Source organism: Lissotriton vulgaris, chromosome 6 (genome assembly GCF_964263255.1).
Source record: "Lissotriton vulgaris chromosome 6, aLisVul1.2, whole genome shotgun sequence".
Taxonomy (NCBI): domain Eukaryota; kingdom Metazoa; phylum Chordata; class Amphibia; order Caudata; family Salamandridae; genus Lissotriton; species Lissotriton vulgaris.
The window spans coordinates 1,099,449,644-1,099,467,986 of NC_141694.1; the positions used below are offsets into that span (position 1 = coordinate 1,099,449,644).

Here is an 18,343-nt window from a genome sequence, read left to right on the forward strand (position 1 = left end):
AACTGATACACACGAGGGATGTAGGCTGTAGCACAACTGAAGGATTGCATGAACAGTTAAAGATTTCGGATGTGCATAGATACAAAGGTTTTATCCTCCACAGCTTTTTTAAAAAAAATTAACAATCTTTAATAATCTCATAAGGTACAAAACATTTTTAAAGAATTAAGCCCTTATTATGAGCAGCTCAGTTAATTGCATAAAATGTGCAATAACTACTGTTGCGGTTCACATTGCAATTTTGAGTTTTGTTACAGATCGGCAGGTCAAACCTGGCAATATTTATCAGGGGAAAACTGCCTGGTGTGTAACAAAAAATAGGGAAGCTAATACAGAAATCACCAACATCTGCATATTATTCCCCAAAAACTCGTAATTGGACAGTAGTTAATGTTCCCAATAAATGTCAACTCATGTGCCATAAATATCACACCAATTAGCTGCTGGCCACTTGAAATGAGGGCCCCAGTGAGAAACAATTTCAGCTAGTAGTAGATTTATTAGCAAAACAACCCTGCAAAGCACTGTTATAGGGCTGTCTCAAATAGGCTAGATTTATCAGCTAATAGTTTTACTCTTGGAAAATATGTGATCTTCCTTGCAACAATACATACTTCTCCATTTCTAGTCAATGAGAGATAAACGGGGGTATTGGAGTTTGCACAAGTGATTAGCATAGGTTTGAACTCTCAGTGCTTAATTTGAACCTGTGGTTTCCGGTGCTCGGCACTGGAACTTAATTGCCAACACCAGAGCTTGTGACAGTCGGCCACAAGTTGGCACTGTCTGGTTAATTTGGAAATGACCACGACAACAGCTAATTATTAATATACATTAAAACGACTATTACCTGCTACCCAAGCCATTCTTAAAGCTTTGGAGGCCTGAAAGAGTCCGAATTGGCACTTGTAGGAGTGTGATGGTTAGTAGTTGTTACCATCATTGGCAGTGTAGCAGTGGCACTGTGTGGTGTAAGCAGCAGTGGCCTCCTGACAAGTGCCCTGGCATTTCCTTTTTTTTTTTTTTTTTTTTACAAATTAAGCACTGTAAACCTCTTACTTCTTTTCCCCATTCAAATTTCACCGGGGTTTTCCTGATCTTTACAAGGAAAAAAATCAGGCCTGCACATCTAGTAATCTTAAATTGAACGTAAAACCCAGTTTGAGGTTGAGCTGGAGGCAATTAAGCTTACTTCTAAATTTACTGGGCACTAGGAACCAGATCCGAGTGAGAAATTATTTTGCAGATTTTCCTTGCATCAAACCTCTTCTGCGGGGAAAGCTGGCAACTGCAAATGTTGCCACTGTGCAAAGTCTGTGAAGCCTTGGTCTAACTGCAAGGGCAAGGTTTCGGGCTTAGCAAACTGCTACTCAGAATGCAAGATGCGGTTGTTGAGATGTCTTTCGACTAATGCAGCAAAACAATCCTTTCAAGCATCTTCGGCAAACCCCTTGTACTATGGTGGGTTGGATGATGTTTCATAGGCCTTTTTATGGAACCATTTACAAACCTGCCTCTGACGTCAGTACACAAGCCTTGCAGCTCAATCTTCAGTCTCTGTGTACCTCATACAGAAGTTTGCTACCAAAGTAACTTTGTAAGAAAGACATTGTCGTGGTTTAAAATGAATCTTTTGGACAAAAAGGCTGTTGTCTCAGCCATTTTTTTCTGTAGGAGTAATGGTTGTGAACAAGGGCACTGTGCCAAAAATATACAATAACAGCATTTTTTTTTTTTTTTTGCTTGGCCATTGCTTGCGTTGGACCTGCCCAACTTTGTTAAAGTACTCGAGACGCACAGTGTTACAGACTGCAGCCTTGTGCTCTGCAAGCCTTAGGCGAGGTTCTGCCTTTCATTCAAATTAAAATTAGGAGGCATTTAATAACACTGATAAAAGAACACTCAAGGTCACTAACATTGTGTGCAGATTTCCATAAAATGTTTCTCAAAAGATGATAAAACGAATGCCCGGGTGTCTTCATCTGAATATACGTGCTCCTGCACTTATGTTTCATCAGAAAATAAGAGACATGGTGGAAAACAGTGGTTTTAAGGTCATTGTCAATGGCCAACTTAAGGTGTGTCGCACAGCACAAATACACAGCATTTCAGATCAGGTTTTGGTCTTTGTGAGACATGACATGGCATCTATTTTTGGCAGCAGTTCCATCCATTGGACAAGTTGTAAAGTCAGTTTCCTGGAATCAGTACATCATCTTACTGCCCAAATGTGTGGCATGTTGCTTGCCAGCAGTACCTTCAAATATGTTCTCTCTTCCAGATTGGTTTTGAAATCAGCACAATGGGGCTGATTCACAAAGTTCTTAATGGCTGAAAAGATTTTCTTTAAGTCTGTCTGTCAAGAATTCACACAAAAATTCGTTACAGCAGTATATGACTTGCCTATTGCAATTTTTCCAGCTACATGTGATGAGAAATCTGCTATGGTACATCCCGAAAGGTTGAGCCGTTGTTTGCCTTAAAAGTTTGTGAATACCTGCAGACTTGTGAGATTGTTGGTAATCCCAAACTCCAAACCGACACCTACGCTCCCTGGAAATGGTTGGAGTTTTTTTTGCACGAGAGGGTTGTAGGTACAGCCATTACCATTCCTGAACATGTAAGGGCTGTAGGGAAAGTGGATTCTGTATGGAGAAATTTTTTCTCACGTAGTATGGAAAAAAAGGAAAGAAAAAAATGTGTAATTGCATTTCAGACCGTATTTTCCCAGTGTACAAATGCATGCATAGAATTACGCTTTGCGGAATATATCACATGGCATTACCAGTAGCACACATGTCAACCTTTGCTTGGGGAATATTTCCAAGTTTTCTACTGGGAATACTTGTGAATTTTAAAGAAGTGTAAAAAGTACATGCAAACAGATCAGTAAATCTCCACACATTCTTTTACAATGTATTTTTTCTAATTTGGTATAGTGGGTGCACATTTACAACACTCTGTTGTGAGCTCGACCAATCTGTTCTGAGAGCAAAACATAAATAAGGACAGACATAACATAACTGTTATTTACTTACACTTCTAGGTCGGACTTTTCACCACCCTTGGGTCTTTGACCATGTTCGCAGCCATGCCCCATAACATGTTGTTTCAGCAGGAGAGCTGCCTTCTCAGGGGGAAATACTCCCAATCTGTGAAGTTACTCCTATTGCGGCTAGGAACTTGCTAAATCGGGAATACTAGGGCATTTGTAATGAGGTCTCAAGTGTCCCCAAGCGACTTGGGCAAAATTTGTAGTGATGTACCTTACAAGAACTACTTCTATTTTTCCTTGTTGAGGGTCCATCTTTGCCATGTTACCCCAAATGATTGGGGTCACATGCAGTAGATCTCATAAACCCTAAAAAGTAACTTAGACCTTTCGGAGAAAAGGAGAACGTGCAGGTGCTCTCACCCCTCTCCGCTCTCACCCCTCTCCTACATAGTTATCTTCCGAATGCGTATGAATGTTAGGAGTCAGACAAACCGGTTAGAGACTCTCTAATATGCTAGCGGAAAATGTAAAACCTCAACCTGAAATCAGTACAGGCACACACTAGTTGGTATTTCACATTATATGATTCTACAAGACATGTTTGATGTCGACGCAGGACTCCACATCATTGCCCCGGAGCGCCTCGGAATCGCCGTTGCGCGACCCATCCTCCACGTCATTTTGGTCTCAAATAATTTATTAAATTAATATGTGGCACTTGGCAGGGCGGCTTTGAACCCCACATACCTCACCTAATAACTTCCATATTGGCCCAGCTGCAACCAACAAGCATCCTTTAGAGCGTGCGCTTGTTGAAAAGGCGCCAGTAATCCAATGCAAATTGGAGGACTTCGCGGCCTGATCGAATGTACGGAGCACTATATAAATGCTACAAAACACTGTTGGGTCTAACCTCCTGTCTGAGAAGCACTACACTAAGCGGAGGCCACATATCCCCTTAACACCCACCGTTTCTCTAGGAATAAAATCACTATCAGTGACAGGCGTACATTTTTTTAATTTAATTTGACAACTGAGGCCCAGCTCCTTTTTGCAAGAGCAACCACAATGTAATAAATCCATTTTGTTTTCTTTGATACACTCTGGAATTGTGTACCAACATCACATGACATCCAGTCAGCAGCTTGACCCAGAGGTGGCATTCCTCTCCCTTCCCCCACATTCAAGCATTTATGAAGTAAAACTCCTCCAGAGATTTGTAAACTGTAGAGTTCCAACCTACACAATTTCCAAACAATGAAACAAGCCTGTGACAATATCACTGAGACTCTTGGACTGTTGTGTGTTAAGGCACTATGCTGCTCACATAAAAGTAGCAGGCTACACGCTCTGTGTTAAAAAATGAATTAATGCATTTTCTAACTAATGCTATCTCATTCAGTTGAGTCAATTATGGAATAGATAAGCTAAAATTGACGGAATCAATGAATGAACTTATGAATGAGCGATTAAATGGAAGGGGCATTTGAGCTGAATCACTATTAAATCGTACTTGACATGGCAAAATAATTTATAACAGGTTGATTTCCATTTTACTCTGATGGTAAACATATTTATTTAAATGTGTATAAGCGGAGGGAGCACATTCTATGATTCAGTTCCCAGAAGTGCACCATCTTTTAGAGATTCAGGATTTTCAAGGGGCATTCTGACGATATCAACACACTCTCAACTTGAAGCGAAGAAACATAGGGCCTGATTACGATGGCGGACGGACTTCTGTCCGTCAGCCATCGTCCCGGGGATGGGGACCGCCTATGAGGTGGCGGTTCCACATATGGAATTACGATGCGACCGCCGCCACGGCAGTCGCATCTGCTATATTTAACACTGTAGCGGGTGCCGCTAGCTGCAGCACCAGCTGCAATGTGAAAAATGCACCGTAGACATTTCCCTGCACTACGCGATAGGCACCATGTGGTGCCTGCCACATCGTGCAGGGAAATGTAGGGGGGCACCAGAGATGCCCTCCACTGCTCTTCCTCCTAGCCCAGGTATTAAGGGGGTGCCTGCTATGGGCCCCAAAATCCATTTTATCACCTGCCGTTTCGTGGCCGGTTGTCTGCCGCAAAGCTACTGGGGGAAAAGGGATATCATGATCCTGATGACGGTTACACACGTATTATTTAGATTTTAGTCATACATCCAGCCTTTTTACTGTTTTTTTGTCTGTTTTACCCATGGTGTTATATAATGGCTGATTGATATATGATTTGCCGGGTTATCCAGAGATTATATGAAGAATGGTGTGTCAAGCTGTAATTAACATTTTCATGAGCCACACTTATGGGGCTGTTTTTTATTGTTCATCTATTTATTGATGGTTTTTGTTAAAAATGTGATTGCATGTTTAATGTACAACCTAATACCTTTATTAAAAAAAACTTGTAGTCTCGGGGTCAAACAGACTAAAATTCCATTGCTTGATATGTAAGTCTCTGAGATTTTAAGTTTCTATTTGCCGGCCACAGGGCACCTTAGTGCTTGGTCCACATGAAAACAATTATACAAGACCAGTGTTTGGAGGTCATGCCTCCCGAGGCAATTCAGACCTATGAGACGCAACGCTAAACCTTAGGCACAAGCATGTTTAACAAAACAGAAGATTTACAGCGAGATGATCTTGAGGATCTACCAGAGGTTCATTCTAAGGTAAGAGTCCAAATTGAGTATAAAAAGCACTATCAAAAAAGAGTTACATTTATCAGGAGTTAATATGCCTGACTGAAGTATCACTTCATATTGATCTATTCCCTGCTATGAATTGATTGCAGCTCACGAGCTGCCAATTAAGCACCCTGCTTTGTTTACTCCGATGGTTTGTTCAGTCCTAGTAGTGTACCCCAACATGTCTCCCAGCATGCACTGTATTGCAGTAATTTGTATTGTTTTCCCAGACTGACTATATTTCCATGCCAGTTTATGTATTTCTTGTCTTTGTTACCAGCTACCACTGAACTACCTCCGCAACCCACCCCCACCACTAACATGCCTGTTACTAATACGCCAGGCAACCTCCTGAAGGGTAAGACACCTTGTCCTTTGTTTTCCCTTTTCTTTCTTCTTCCAGGAATGAAGACTGGGCTCCTGTTTTGAATGTTTGTCATCCTTCAATATGTGGGATCATGTCTGGTTTGTTCTCCACAGTGCTTACTTTCAGGACCTACAAGAAATAGTGAAAGTGGGAATGTGTGTGGTTTCTCCTAATCATGATACCCAGTAATCGATCTGAAATGGAATACCAAAATTACTAAGGTGCTGATGTATCAAAGAGTTTGACTCATTCTGTGTCTATGGGAAAATGTGTTCTTACATAAGAGCTTACATCTCTATAACCATGCAAGAAGACATAGAGGTGCAATTAGTGGTGCCTAACTCCAGAGAGGAGGCGTAGAGTGAGTCTAGGTACAGTACAACATGCATTTCACAGTTCCTCTAAAGATGTCAATGTTTAGCCGTTGTGCGGAAAGAACACTTTATTAACCCCTTCCCTGTGCTGCGAATTCTGCAGCGGCACGTGGGGGCTAAGGGGTGAGCGCGGCGCTGCGGTGCTCATGACGGAACCACGCCGTCATGAGGCACGGGCGGAGTGTGCTCATGACGGCGTGGTTCCGTCATAGTGCTGCGTGGGCGAAGCGGCAGCGGCATGACGGAACCGCGCCGTCATGAGCACATGCCCCCGTGCTCACAATCTTGTGAGTGAGGGCAGTATTTTTTCACAAAGCATGTGCCACCTCTCTTGAAGAACCTCACATACACTACTCCTCGCTGTGTGCGTTAAAGGTGTGTGGCCTCCCACTCCAAGAGTATAAATCAAGTTTCATGAAGTCAGATCAAGCTCTTTACCTGTGCAGGGCATGTACAATTACATTTGTGCCCTCAGTGTTATCTTAAAGACTAAGCCCGCCAACCCCTGCATCTCCTCTTAATTATTTAGTTTTGTTTTGGGTCATGGTTATGAAGGTCTAAAAGAGATTGTAAGAGGAAAGGTGTTGGGACTGTGGACAGCTCTCTTCCATACCTGATACCCATGGGTTCCCAGCTGTAATCTTGACTCCTTGAGTTGGCTGTTGAAATTCACCTTTCTTCCTCAAAACAGAAATCAGTCGTTTCTGAATGGGCTCCAGTTTACAGAACCACCATGGACTGAATACAAGTTCATGACTCATAAATGTAACCTACCACAGTTAAAAGATCAGCATCAGATTCTTGCTTAAGCCAACAACAGAGTATTTTTGACCTCTTAAAGTGTTGTAAATACACTGTAGAGTATCAGGTTCAGAGAATCAACAAGGAATTGGCTGTGTACTACAGATGTTACTGCAGCAGAGCAGAGGAACTTCCAGTGCATTTGGAGGCCAGGCTTGGGTAAAACCCTAGGGCGAAAAGGGAGTAATAGAAAGAGAGAGAGAGATAACACTGTTTTAAAGCAGACGACACCACAGTAGCCTCGGAACTATTGGTCTGCTCTCATCAGTAATGGAATTTGTATATCCAGGTGGAGTCTGGAGCAAAAGGGCTGAAAGATGAATACCGCAAGTCTAAGCATTTCTACTGCTTCAAACAAGAAAAATGGATATTCATGTGCTTAGTTGTCAATGAACAACATGATGCTGTGAGTAGTCCCTCTAGCTACCCGGAAACTGCCTGATAGCCTAAGTGGAAAGTGATGGAGTCAGCCAACACTGGAGCAAGGAAAGACTCGATGATTTCTGGTATCCTATCCACAGAGTAGCTGGAAGGAAAGGGGATAGTGAGAAGCCTTCCTAACCAGGAAGACCGCCCCAACCAAACAAGCATTGGAAATGCAATAGGTCTCGCAGTAGTAAAGTTTGAGCTATAGGTGTTATTTATTTTTTTGTTTTTTATTTATGTGTTGTTTTTTCTAAATAGCTAAATTAACAGCTTTCTTCTTTACAAAGCCAATAGTTATAATTTTTGTAAATGTGACACCTCTAGCATTTGTAAAGCAACATGTTTTGTATTAACGGGACTTATATGTGACTTATATGTATTGATATAAAAAAAATCAATGGCTTTAAAAAACAATTAATAATTAATACGTAAATAAAATGGATTTTATTTTATATTGCCAATAGCTTAAAACTTATTAAATATATTTAGTGAAGATGCTGAGGGTGAGTGAGGGTGAGGGTGAGTGAGGGTGAGGGTGAGTGTGGGTGAGGGGTTGAGGGTGAGTGAGGGTGGGTGAGGGTGAGTAAGGGTGAGTGAGGGTGAGTGAGGGTGAGTGAGGGTGAGTGAGGGGTTGAGGGTGAGGGAGGGTGAGGGTGAGGGAGGGTGAGGGAGGGTGAGGGGTTGAGGGTGAGTGAGAGTTTGAGGGTGAGTGAGGGTGAGTGAGGGTGAGGGTGAGTGAGGGTGAGGGGTTGAGGGTGAGTGAGGGTGAGTGAGGATGAGGTGTTGAGGGTGGGTGAGGGTGAGTGAGGGTGAGGGTGAGTGAGGATGAGGTGTTGAGGGTGGGTGAGGGTGAGTGAGGGTGAGTGAGGGTGAGTGTGAGTGAGGGTGAGTGAGGGTGAGGGGTTGAGGGTGAGTGAGGGTGAGGGGTTGAGGGTGAGTGAGGGTGAGGGTGAGTGAGGGTGAGTGGTTGAGGGTGAGTGAGGGTGAGGGGTTGAGGGTGGGTGAGGGTGAGTGAGGGTGAGTGAGGGTGAGGGGTTGAGGGTGAGTGAGGATGAGTGAGAGTGAGGGGTTGAGGGTGAGGGGTTGAGGGTGAGTGAGGGTGAGGGGTTGAGGGTGAGGGTGAGTGAGGGTGAGGGGTTGAGGGTGAGTGAGGGTGAGGGGTTGAGGGTGAGTGAGGGTGAGTGAGGGTGAGGGTGAGTGAGGGTGAGGGGTTGAGGGTGAGTGAGGGTGAGGGTGAGGGGTTGAGGGTGAGGGGTTGAGGGTGAGTGAGGGTGAGGGTGAGTGAGGGTGAGGGGTTGAGGGTGAGTGAGGATGAGTGAGAGTGAGGGTGAGTGAGGGTGAGTGAGGGTGAGTGAGGGTGAGTAAGGGTGAGTGAGGGTGAGTGAGGGTGAGTGAGGGTGAGTGAGGGTGAGGGTGAGTGAGGGTGAGTGAGGGTGAGGGTGAGGGTGAGTGAGGGTGAGGGTGAGTGAGGGTGAGGGGTTGAGGGTGAGTGAGGGTGAGGGTGAGGGTGAGTGAGGGTGAGGGATTGAGGGTGAGGGGTTGAGGGTGTGAGGGTGAGTGAGGGTGAGGGGTTGAGGTGAGTGAGGCTGAGGGTGAGTGAGGGTGAGGGTGAGTGAGGGTGAGGGGTTGAGGGTGAGTGAGGCTGAGGGTGAGTGAGGATGAGGGTGGGTGAGGGTGAGTGAGGGTGAGGGTGAGGGAGGGTGAGGGTGAGTGAGGGTGAGGGGTTGAGGGTGAGTGAGGGTGAGGGTTTGAGGGTGAGTGAGGGTGAGTGAGGGTGAGGGATTGAGGGTGAGGGGTTGAGGGTGAGTGAGGGTGAGGGGTTGAGGGTGAGTGAGGGTGAGTGAGGGTGAGGGTGAGTGAGGGTGAGTGAGGGTGAGGGGTTGAGGGTGAGTGAGGGTGAGGGGTTGAGGGTGAGTGAGGGTGAGGGTGAGGGGATGAGGGTGAGGGTGAGGGGTTGAGGGTGAGTGAGGGTGAGGGTGAGTGAGGGTGAGGGGTTGAGGGTGAGTGAGGATGAGTGAGAGTGAGGGTGAGTGAGGGTGAGTGAGGGTGAGTGAGGGTGGGTGAGGGTGAGTAAGGGTGAGTGAGGGTGAGTGAGGGTGAGTGAGGGTGAGTGAGGGTGAGGGGTTGAGGGTGAGTGAGGGTGAGTGAGGGTGAGTGAGGGTGAGGGGTTGAGGGTGAGTGAGGGGTTGAGGGTGAGTGAGGATGAGTGAGAGTGAGGGGTTGAGGGTGAGTGAGGGTGAGGGGTTGAGGGTGAGTGAGGGTGAGGGGTTGAGGGTGAGGGTGAGTGAGGGTGAGGGGTTGAGGGTGAGTGAGGGTGAGGGGTTGAGGGTGAGTGAGAGTGAGGGTGAGGGTGAGTGAGGGTGAGGGTGAGTGAGGGTGAGGGGTTGAGGGTGAGTGAGGGTGAGTGAGGGTGAGGGGTGAGTGAGGGTGAGGGTGAGGGGTTGAGGGTGAGGTTGAGGGTGAGTGAGGGTGAGGGTGAGTGAGGGTGAGGGGTTGAGGGTGAGTGAGGATGAGTGAGGGTGAGTGAGGGTGAGTGAGGGTGAGTAAGGGTGAGTGAGGGTGAGTGAGGGTGAGTGAGGGTGAGTGAGGGTGAGGGGTTGAGGGTGAGTGAGGGTGAGGGTGAGTGAGAGTGAGGGTGAGTGAGGGTGAGGGGTTGAGGGTGAGTGAGGGTGAGGGGTTGAGGGTGAGTGAGGGTGAGGGATTGAGGGTGAAGGGTTGAGGGTGAGTGAGGGTGAGGGTGAGTGAGGGTGAGTGAGGGTGAGGGGTTGAGGGTGAGTGAGGGTGAGGGTGAGTGAGGATGAGGTGTTGAGGGTGGGTGAAGGAGGGTGAGGGTGAGTGAGGGTGAGGGTGAGTGAGGATGAGGTGTTGAGGGTGGGTGAGGGTGAGTGAGGGTGAGGGTGAGGGTGAGTGAGGGTGAGGGAGGGTGAGGGTGAGTGAGGGTGAGGGGTTGAGGGTGAGTGAGGGTGAGGGTTTGAGGGTGAGTGAGGGTGAGGGATTGAGGGTGAGGGGTTGAGGGTGAGTGAGGGTGAGGGGTTGAGGGTGAGTGAGGGTGAGTGAGGGTGAGGGTGAGTGAGGGTGAGTGAGGGTGAGGGGTTGAGGGTGAGTGAGGGTGAGTGAGGGTGAGGGGTTGAGGGTGAGTGAGGGTGAGGGGTTGAGGGTGAGGGGTTGAGGGTGAGTGAGGGTGAGGGTGAGTGAGGGTGAGGGGTTGAGGGTGAGTGAGGATGAGTGAGAGTGAGGGTGAGTGAGGGTGAGTGAGGGTGAGTGAGGGTGGGTGAGGGTGAGTGAGGGTGAGTAAGGGTGAGTGAGGGTGAGTGAGGGTGAGTGAGGGTGAGGGGTTGAGGGTGAGTGAGGGTGAGGGTGAGTGAGGGTGAGTGAGGGTGAGTGAGGGTGAGGGGTTGAGGGTGAGTGAGGGTGAGGGGTTGAGGGTGAGTGAGGATGAGTGAGAGTGAGGGGTTGAGGGTGAGGGGTTGAGGGTGAGTGAGGGTGAGGGGTTGAGGGTGAGTGAGGGTGAGGGGTTGAGGGTGAGGGTGAGTGAGGGTGAGGGGCTGAGGGTGAGTGAGGGTGAGGGGTTGAGGGTGAGTGAGAGTGAGGGTGAGGGTGAGGGTGAGTGAGGGTGAGTGAGGGTGAGTGAGGGGTTGAGGGTGAGTGAGGGTGAGGGGGTGAGTGAGGGTGAGGGTGAGGGGTTGAGGGTGAGGGTGAGGGGTTGAGGGTGAGTGAGGGTGAGGGTGAGTGAGGGTGAGGGGTTGAGGGTGAGTGAGGATGAGTGAGGGTGAGTGAGGGTGAGTGAGGGTGAGTGAGGGTGAGTAAGGGTGAGTGAGGGTGAGTGAGGGTGAGTGAGGGTGAGTGAGGGTGAGTGAGGGTGAGGGGTTGAGGGTGAGTGAGGGTGAGTGAGGGTGAGGGTGAGTGAGGGTGAGGGGTTGAGGGTGAGTGAGGGTGAGGGGGTGAGTGAGGGTGAGGGTGAGGGATTGAGGGTGAAGGGTTGAGGGTGAGTGAGGGTGAGTGAGGGTGAGTGAGGGTGAGGGGTTGAGGGTGAGTGAGGGTGAGGGTGAGTGAGGATGAGGTGTTGAGGGTGGGTGAGGGTGAGTGAGGGTGAGGGTGAGTGAGGGTGAGTGAGGGTGAGGGTGAGTGTGAGTGAGGGTGAGTGAGGGTGAGGGGTTGAGGGTGAGTGAGGGTGAGGGGTTGAGGGTGAGTGAGGGTGAGGGGTTGAGGGTGAGTGAGGGTGAGGGTGAGGGGTTGAGGGTGGGTGAGGGTGAGTGAGGGTGAGGGGTTGAGGGTGAGTGAGGATGAGTGAGAGTGAGGGGTTGAGGGTGAGGGGTTGAGGGTGAGTGAGGGTGAGGGGTTGAGGGTGAGGGGTTGAGGGTGAGTGAGGGTGAGGGTGAGTGAGGGTGAGGGTGAGTGAGGGTGAGGGGTTGAGGGTGAGTGAGGGTGAGTGAGGGTGAGGGTGAGTGAGGGTGAGTGAGGGTGAGGGTGAGTGAGGGGTTGAGGGTGAGTGAGGGTGAGTGAGGGTGAGGGGTTGAGGGTGAGTGAGGGTGAGGGGTTGAGGGTGAGTGAGGGTGAGGGGTTGAGGGTGAGTGAGGATGAGTGAGAGTGAGGGTGAGTGAGGGTTTGAGGGTGAGGGGTTGAGGGTGAGTGAGGGGTTGAGGGTGAGTGAGGGTGAGGGGTTGAGGGTGAGTGAGGGTGAGGGCATTCACATGTACTGCGCGTGGGTGTCCTTCCTTTCCTGGAAATGCTAACTTTACTGTCTTAAAAGAAAGTGAAAGCAAAGCAGACTAAAGATCGAACAGAGATCGTCGGGGACTTTCCACTTCGACGCAAGTAGGGAAACAGTCTGCATGCTTAAATAATGCATTAATCTTGTTTTGAGTCAGTTATATTGTATCTCAGAAGTTGCTGGTCACGTTTAAAGGAACTTCAGTTCAGTAATTTCATTTCCTCCGTTAGCAACCCTACTCATGATTTGTACTCTTACTCTCCTCAGCTTCACCAGGAACTGTAGCATTTTTCTGTACGGGGGCAGGCGAAAGGAACACTGGCATGGTTGCTGGTGTGTACGCACAACAACAACTTGTGAGCCTTCTTATTATATGGAGGTATGCTCACATGTCCTTGTGGCCTGTTAACTAACACAGATGCTCCTTGTGTATTACTTTTTAGAGATTTGCAAAAAGGTATTGGCCCCTAAATCTGTGAGTATGATAGAAATATCTTTCCTTTTAAAGCAATCCTGGCACCCGTCATTTAGTAAATAAAGAGACAAAGGCTTGTGGCTGCTTCGGCTATCAAATCATTTGCAATGCAATAGAAACAAGGGGGCAGGCGAAAGGAACACGGGCATGGTTGTGGACGCATCACAGAGGTGCGGCAGATGCAAAATAGGGGAAAGGGTGTGCGGAAGCTACTTTTTAGTTATTCTGTCCCAAAAAAATAACGGGAATTTACTCCGATAACTGAGATGCTCCTTGTGTATTACTTTTTAGAGATTTGCAAAAAGGTATTGGCCCCTAAATCTGTGAGTATGATAGAAATATCTTTCCTTTTAAAGCAATCCTGGCACCCGTCATTTAGTAAATAAAGAGACAAAGGCTTGTGGCTGCTTCGGCTATCAAAAATACGAAACGATTGCATGCGACATGGCGGGGAGGGGGCGGAGCGGGGGAGAGGGTGTTAAGCAGCAGGGTACAGACAGCTGAGGGAACAGACGGCGAACAGACGGCGGGCAGGGGAGGGGGCGGAGCGGGGAGGGGGTGTGAAAGCAGCAGGGGCCTGGAGTGCGGCTGAGGGAACTGATGTGCAGCAGGTGGCAGCAAAAGAACACAGAAAGAAGGACCCCAAAAATGTTCCAACTAGACTATTAAGCAATATACTTTCTCTCAAGAGTATATCTATTGACAGAAAAGTAAAGAACAATTGGCCTCAGACTTAACTGACAAGGTTCACACCATTAAAACATAAGTTTCGTTCAAATGAAACATTCTTTGGGTTTCCATCGGACAGGAACCAATCAAAACCCAGTGAGCATACGGTAACTCTGGTGGCTGCAACAGAAAAAGTTTTATGCACAGTGAGTAAAAATTGAACGTTTGTCTCAAACATGGAGGAAGGCACCCAGGCCTATCCACGAAAGTGTCAAAGTGCACATAAGCTAACTTAAGTTAATCAATCTATAATTCATTCAATTTATTGTACATAAATATAAATCAACATGCAGAATGGTGTATGGAAAATTTGTAAATGGTAAATAAATCATGGATAAATCATGCAGGTTATGGTTATGCGGGTTTCAGATTAACATTTTATTAAACACTAATAAATGATGATGACTCTGTGTCACCACTAGTTTAGCATATGTAATAGATTTATATAAAACGGTAACAATAGCACAAGGGTCTGATTATACCAATTTACATACTTACACACTTTTTAAAATTGACAGTAGACGTTAGCATAAGTACCCCGAGACACTTGCTTTGAATTCTTGAGAATTCCAAATGAAGTGTTCAAGAATAAAGGCAAAAGTCTGCAATGACAACATGTTTCCAAAGTAAGAGTGGGTGTGTGGTAACCAACTGCGTGCCGTGACACGCCGGAGTGTGGGGGTAGGTTCCTAGAGGCATTGGCCTCGCGCTGACCAGGTAATCACCTAGAAGCACAGGTCCCACAAGAACAGTCTGCGGGGATTTTCCCATGGTTTATTAGGGTCTGATTTTTATGCAGGACCATCGGCCTGCTCTGGTTACTGACCCACCAGGTTGTATATTGCATACACTGTAGCCCATGCTGGGTCCCTTATAAGTTTATGAGCACAATTAGGTCCTGAAGAATTGCCTATAGGGCATGAAACATGTTGACCACAGGCGAGGGTTGAACGAGGCCAAACTACATTGACTTTGGTTCTCGGTACCCCTCCTTTCACTCTTTTAATAAGGCAGTTAGCCACGTGAATAAAGTTGACTTAGTGGACTAAACTAACCTTTTTTAAACACACTTTCCCTCGCTCACTACTTCACCTTCCCAGGCCCCTCACACGCACTCAACAACGGCAAGGAACAAAAGATCTCCATAAAAGTGTAGCACCTTGTGTTACCCGTCAGGCATTGCAGCGCCGGCTTGACGTTGGAGCAGGAAGCCGTTGATGAGGCAAGACAACCATCGTGCGGGATGAAACAAGTCATCCAGCTAATTAGTTGTGTGAGGTTTCCTAGTTCCGACAAGGGACCCCTTTGGTTCCCTGACTGTTGATTTCACCTTCATTCGTAGAGAGAGAGACTACCTTGCCACACTAGCATTACCTCTTGGGGAACTTTGTACATTACTTGGTTGCATGTTCTTAGGACAGGTTCACTGGACCCCCACAAATATTGTCCTTTTTATGTCCCTCTTTGTTGTTCACATGTGTGGTAACCAAGTCATGTCTGAATAAAGTTAAACGTTACTTTCACTAAGATGCATTTCTGAAGGCAACAGGACCAGTAGAGGGAATCATGGGTAAGTGTATGATATTTCTAGAATAATGGTAGACCCTGGGGTAATAGCCCATAGGAAGTAAACAAAAACAGAATATATTTGGTGCATGCACATTCACAAATGATTGCTCCTTAGGAGGGAGAATTTGATATCTTGGATTTATTCAGATCTTACTGTGCTCTTTAGTGCAGTATAAAGGTCCTGCTCTTTATGTACCTCTGTATGGTGACAATGTACCTTAAAGTGTCTGGCCGTCCCTTCCCGAGTATCCTATTTGGCAGAAAATATACTGCAGTTATAATCCCACATTTCATAGGGAACAACGGGTGGATATGCCCTTGGTCATCATATGCGAATGTCACTGGCACTCAGATTGTCTGCACTAGGAAGAGGCGGTTGCAGGGAACACCTGAAAATTGCGTCACACTCTCATGTTGTTTCAAAATAAATGTTATAAGTTTCGAAAATCTAATTCTGGTCCCTAGTTCATTCACACGGTTTGAACTGTTTGCATTTTCTGACAAGAACCACATCCAATTCACTAACATGTTGCTGTGGCTTACTCTTGTAGTATTCCTGTCATCCACCTATGTTCCAGGAGCTCTCTTGGCTAAAGACTGGAATTCTGGAATAAGTCAAGAGTACTAAAAGAGAAAGGCGCATCTAGTCCCATCAGCGGTCTAGACTGCTATTAGGAGAATTGTCATTTGATTGGGTGGATATGTTAGACAGCATTTGTGTACTTCATATTTTGCAGTCGACTTTATGATTGTTTAACTTTAAAATGTGGTGCGGTCCTTAACATCTGAGGATATTAAAATGAGACTGGAGTAAGTGGTGGGAAAGTACGTTGATGCAAGTGAGGTTTTGTGCTGTCAAAAAAGTGATTTATAGGTTTTTACTTTCCCTATTAATAACCAACCATCAGTACACTCATCTGAACAGCTATCATCAATAAAGGTAAAAGTGATGAGTAAATAACAGATCTTACAAGCAATCACAGCATAGGCGAGTGACAGACTGAGTCAAAGAATAAAGTGAGGGGGTATTGTAAGCAGAACAGGTTGTATGGTCTTAAGGTAGCACATTGTAAATTTACTTGAGCTATGCTTTTTTGTCCATTAACTTTGTCGGCTTAACACATTCAGGCTTGCAGGGATTCAATGTACCCGCTACGTTTTCAGTCAGAACAAAGAGAAAGTCATCAAACCACGTTCATGACCAAGCGCAGCTGGACTCCCATGTAAAAAGAGTCAGAAGCATAGGAATCATCTCAACGCCAATCATATGGCCAGTGAAACAAAGACCCCTCCTTTGGGAGAAAAGTATAACATCTGAGGATCAAATGTCAGAGAGAAACAATATGCACAGCTTGTCACTTATGCCAACTGCAGCTGTTTTAACAGTATCTGGGAGGGCAGATTTGGAGGCACTTGTTCCTACTCTAGAAAATGTGAATGCAGGGAACAGCACAGCCCTAAATGTATCATCCCTTGAACAGTTTGCTTTCTCTGAAGACTATGTGGTAGACATCATCAGAACAGTTCCATCTCATTCTGTCTCCTTGGATACTGCTATGGAAGCTGTCCTTCTGCCTTTGAATGCAGAAGGGGAAGATCACATGCGTGCTGACTCCTCTGGCCATCAAAGATGGAATGATGAATCTAAACTCCTTTCTTTGGAGCGCGGAACCACTACGAAATCTAACATCGAACCGTCTCAAGAGGTGTCTATTCCCTGGCACGATACTGCTTACTTCATACAAGCAAATGCACAAGGCACACTGGGTCCGGAGAACAGGCGCAGCCAAGTATCATTAGATCAGCTAACTGCAGAGAGTTTTCAGTTGCGCAAATATTTAGCAGACAGTATTTCATTGAGTCTGAGTGTGCCGCTTCCAGGAATTTTTCCAGAAAGTTCTTCTCTTACCACTGCAGTGAAGGGTGGAATACAGTCTATATCATCAATTTCCTACAAAGGTAGTAATGAAATGAATGCAGAGAAGAAGATTGCGCAACCAGCATCAGTTAACCAGTCACTTACGGAGAAAATTGGAGAAACAATCATCCCGCAGAAGTCCGATACTCACACATTACCACTGGAGTACAGCACAGGGGTACCCAGTTTATCATTATGGAACAGTGCGGAATACATACAGTCAACCCCACAACAAGGCAATCATGTGTTTTCAACAAGAACACCTCCGAGCCAACCATTGTTGAGTGCATCCGTAATACCTCCTCATGGACTTGTAGAAAGTCCTCCAACCACATTTGCCATCCAAGACACATCTGTTGAAGCAGAGAATGGCAGAGTACAGGGCACAGCTGTGCCCCATATCTACCACATGGAAGCACAGTTAAACCCCTTTATCAGTGTGCAGTGGAAACCCAGTGAGTTGCTTCGAGTTGAGCATGCAAACAACAGAGAAGGTGACCCATCTGTGGATCTTCTTCTCCCCTCTCTGCAGTCAAAAAACTCTGCACCCCATAGTAACTCTTGGAAAACAGAACTTTTCAGTCTGCATGCTCACACTGAGGTTGGATTTGCTTCCGCACAACAGCATGACATAGAACCATCGGTGCTGTTTTCTAGGGCTTCTCATACGGACTGGAAATACTCTGCTAATGAACAGCATTATTCAGACAGGCAAAACATGTTATCTGCAAGAGCCTCTCTTTTAGATACTGAGATAGAACCAATTGCAACGTATGGTACGGGGGGAGCTAAACCAGAAACTGATGGATCACTTTTAGTGGGAAAAAGCACCATTTCACTTGATACCAGCGATTCTTTAAAGCCTACATCTCACACTTCATTTTTTCCTGAGGAACTGTTCCCGAGTCGTCTATCGTTAGAGTTGCAGAACTCTGCCTCAAGAGCACCAAGCGCAATTCCGGGACCTGATATGGAGTCATTTGAAAATGCAATGATTGTCTCATCTGAGGATCAGCAAATTGTAAAAGGTATGTCTAGAGATCAAGGACACATTCTGTTCCCATCTACACCAGGGTTTCTCCCAGACATCCATAGTCAGTCAAAATGCACTGACATTAATGACCCTGATGGAAGCTGCTTCCAAGAGAAGCCTTTACTTACACCAGTATCCTATTTGGACACCTCGGCGCCAGCTGATCCAGATCTGAAACCTTTTTCAACATTGAGACATCCGAAAAACATTTTTTCCCATCAGGAAAACCTGCCTGATATTAATGGAAACAGAAACAA

At 46.5% G+C, this 18,343-nt stretch overlaps 1 protein-coding gene across 3 annotated transcripts in view; it reads left to right on the forward strand.

Annotated features, from left to right (window-relative positions):
• ADGRG6 (adhesion G protein-coupled receptor G6) overlaps positions 1-18,343 on the forward strand; it is a 653,874-nt gene that overhangs the window by 373,467 nt on the left and 262,064 nt on the right. For 2 of the 3 annotated variants that reach the window (XM_086927164.1, XM_086927162.1), the window contains exon 6: positions 5,964-6,041. The exons of the other annotated variant lie outside the window; for it this stretch is intronic. In XM_086927164.1, the coding sequence (XP_086783290.1) occupies positions 5,964-6,041 (78 nt within the window). The remainder of the gene's footprint in view (positions 1-5,963; positions 6,042-18,343) is intronic. 3 annotated transcript variants of the gene reach the window in all.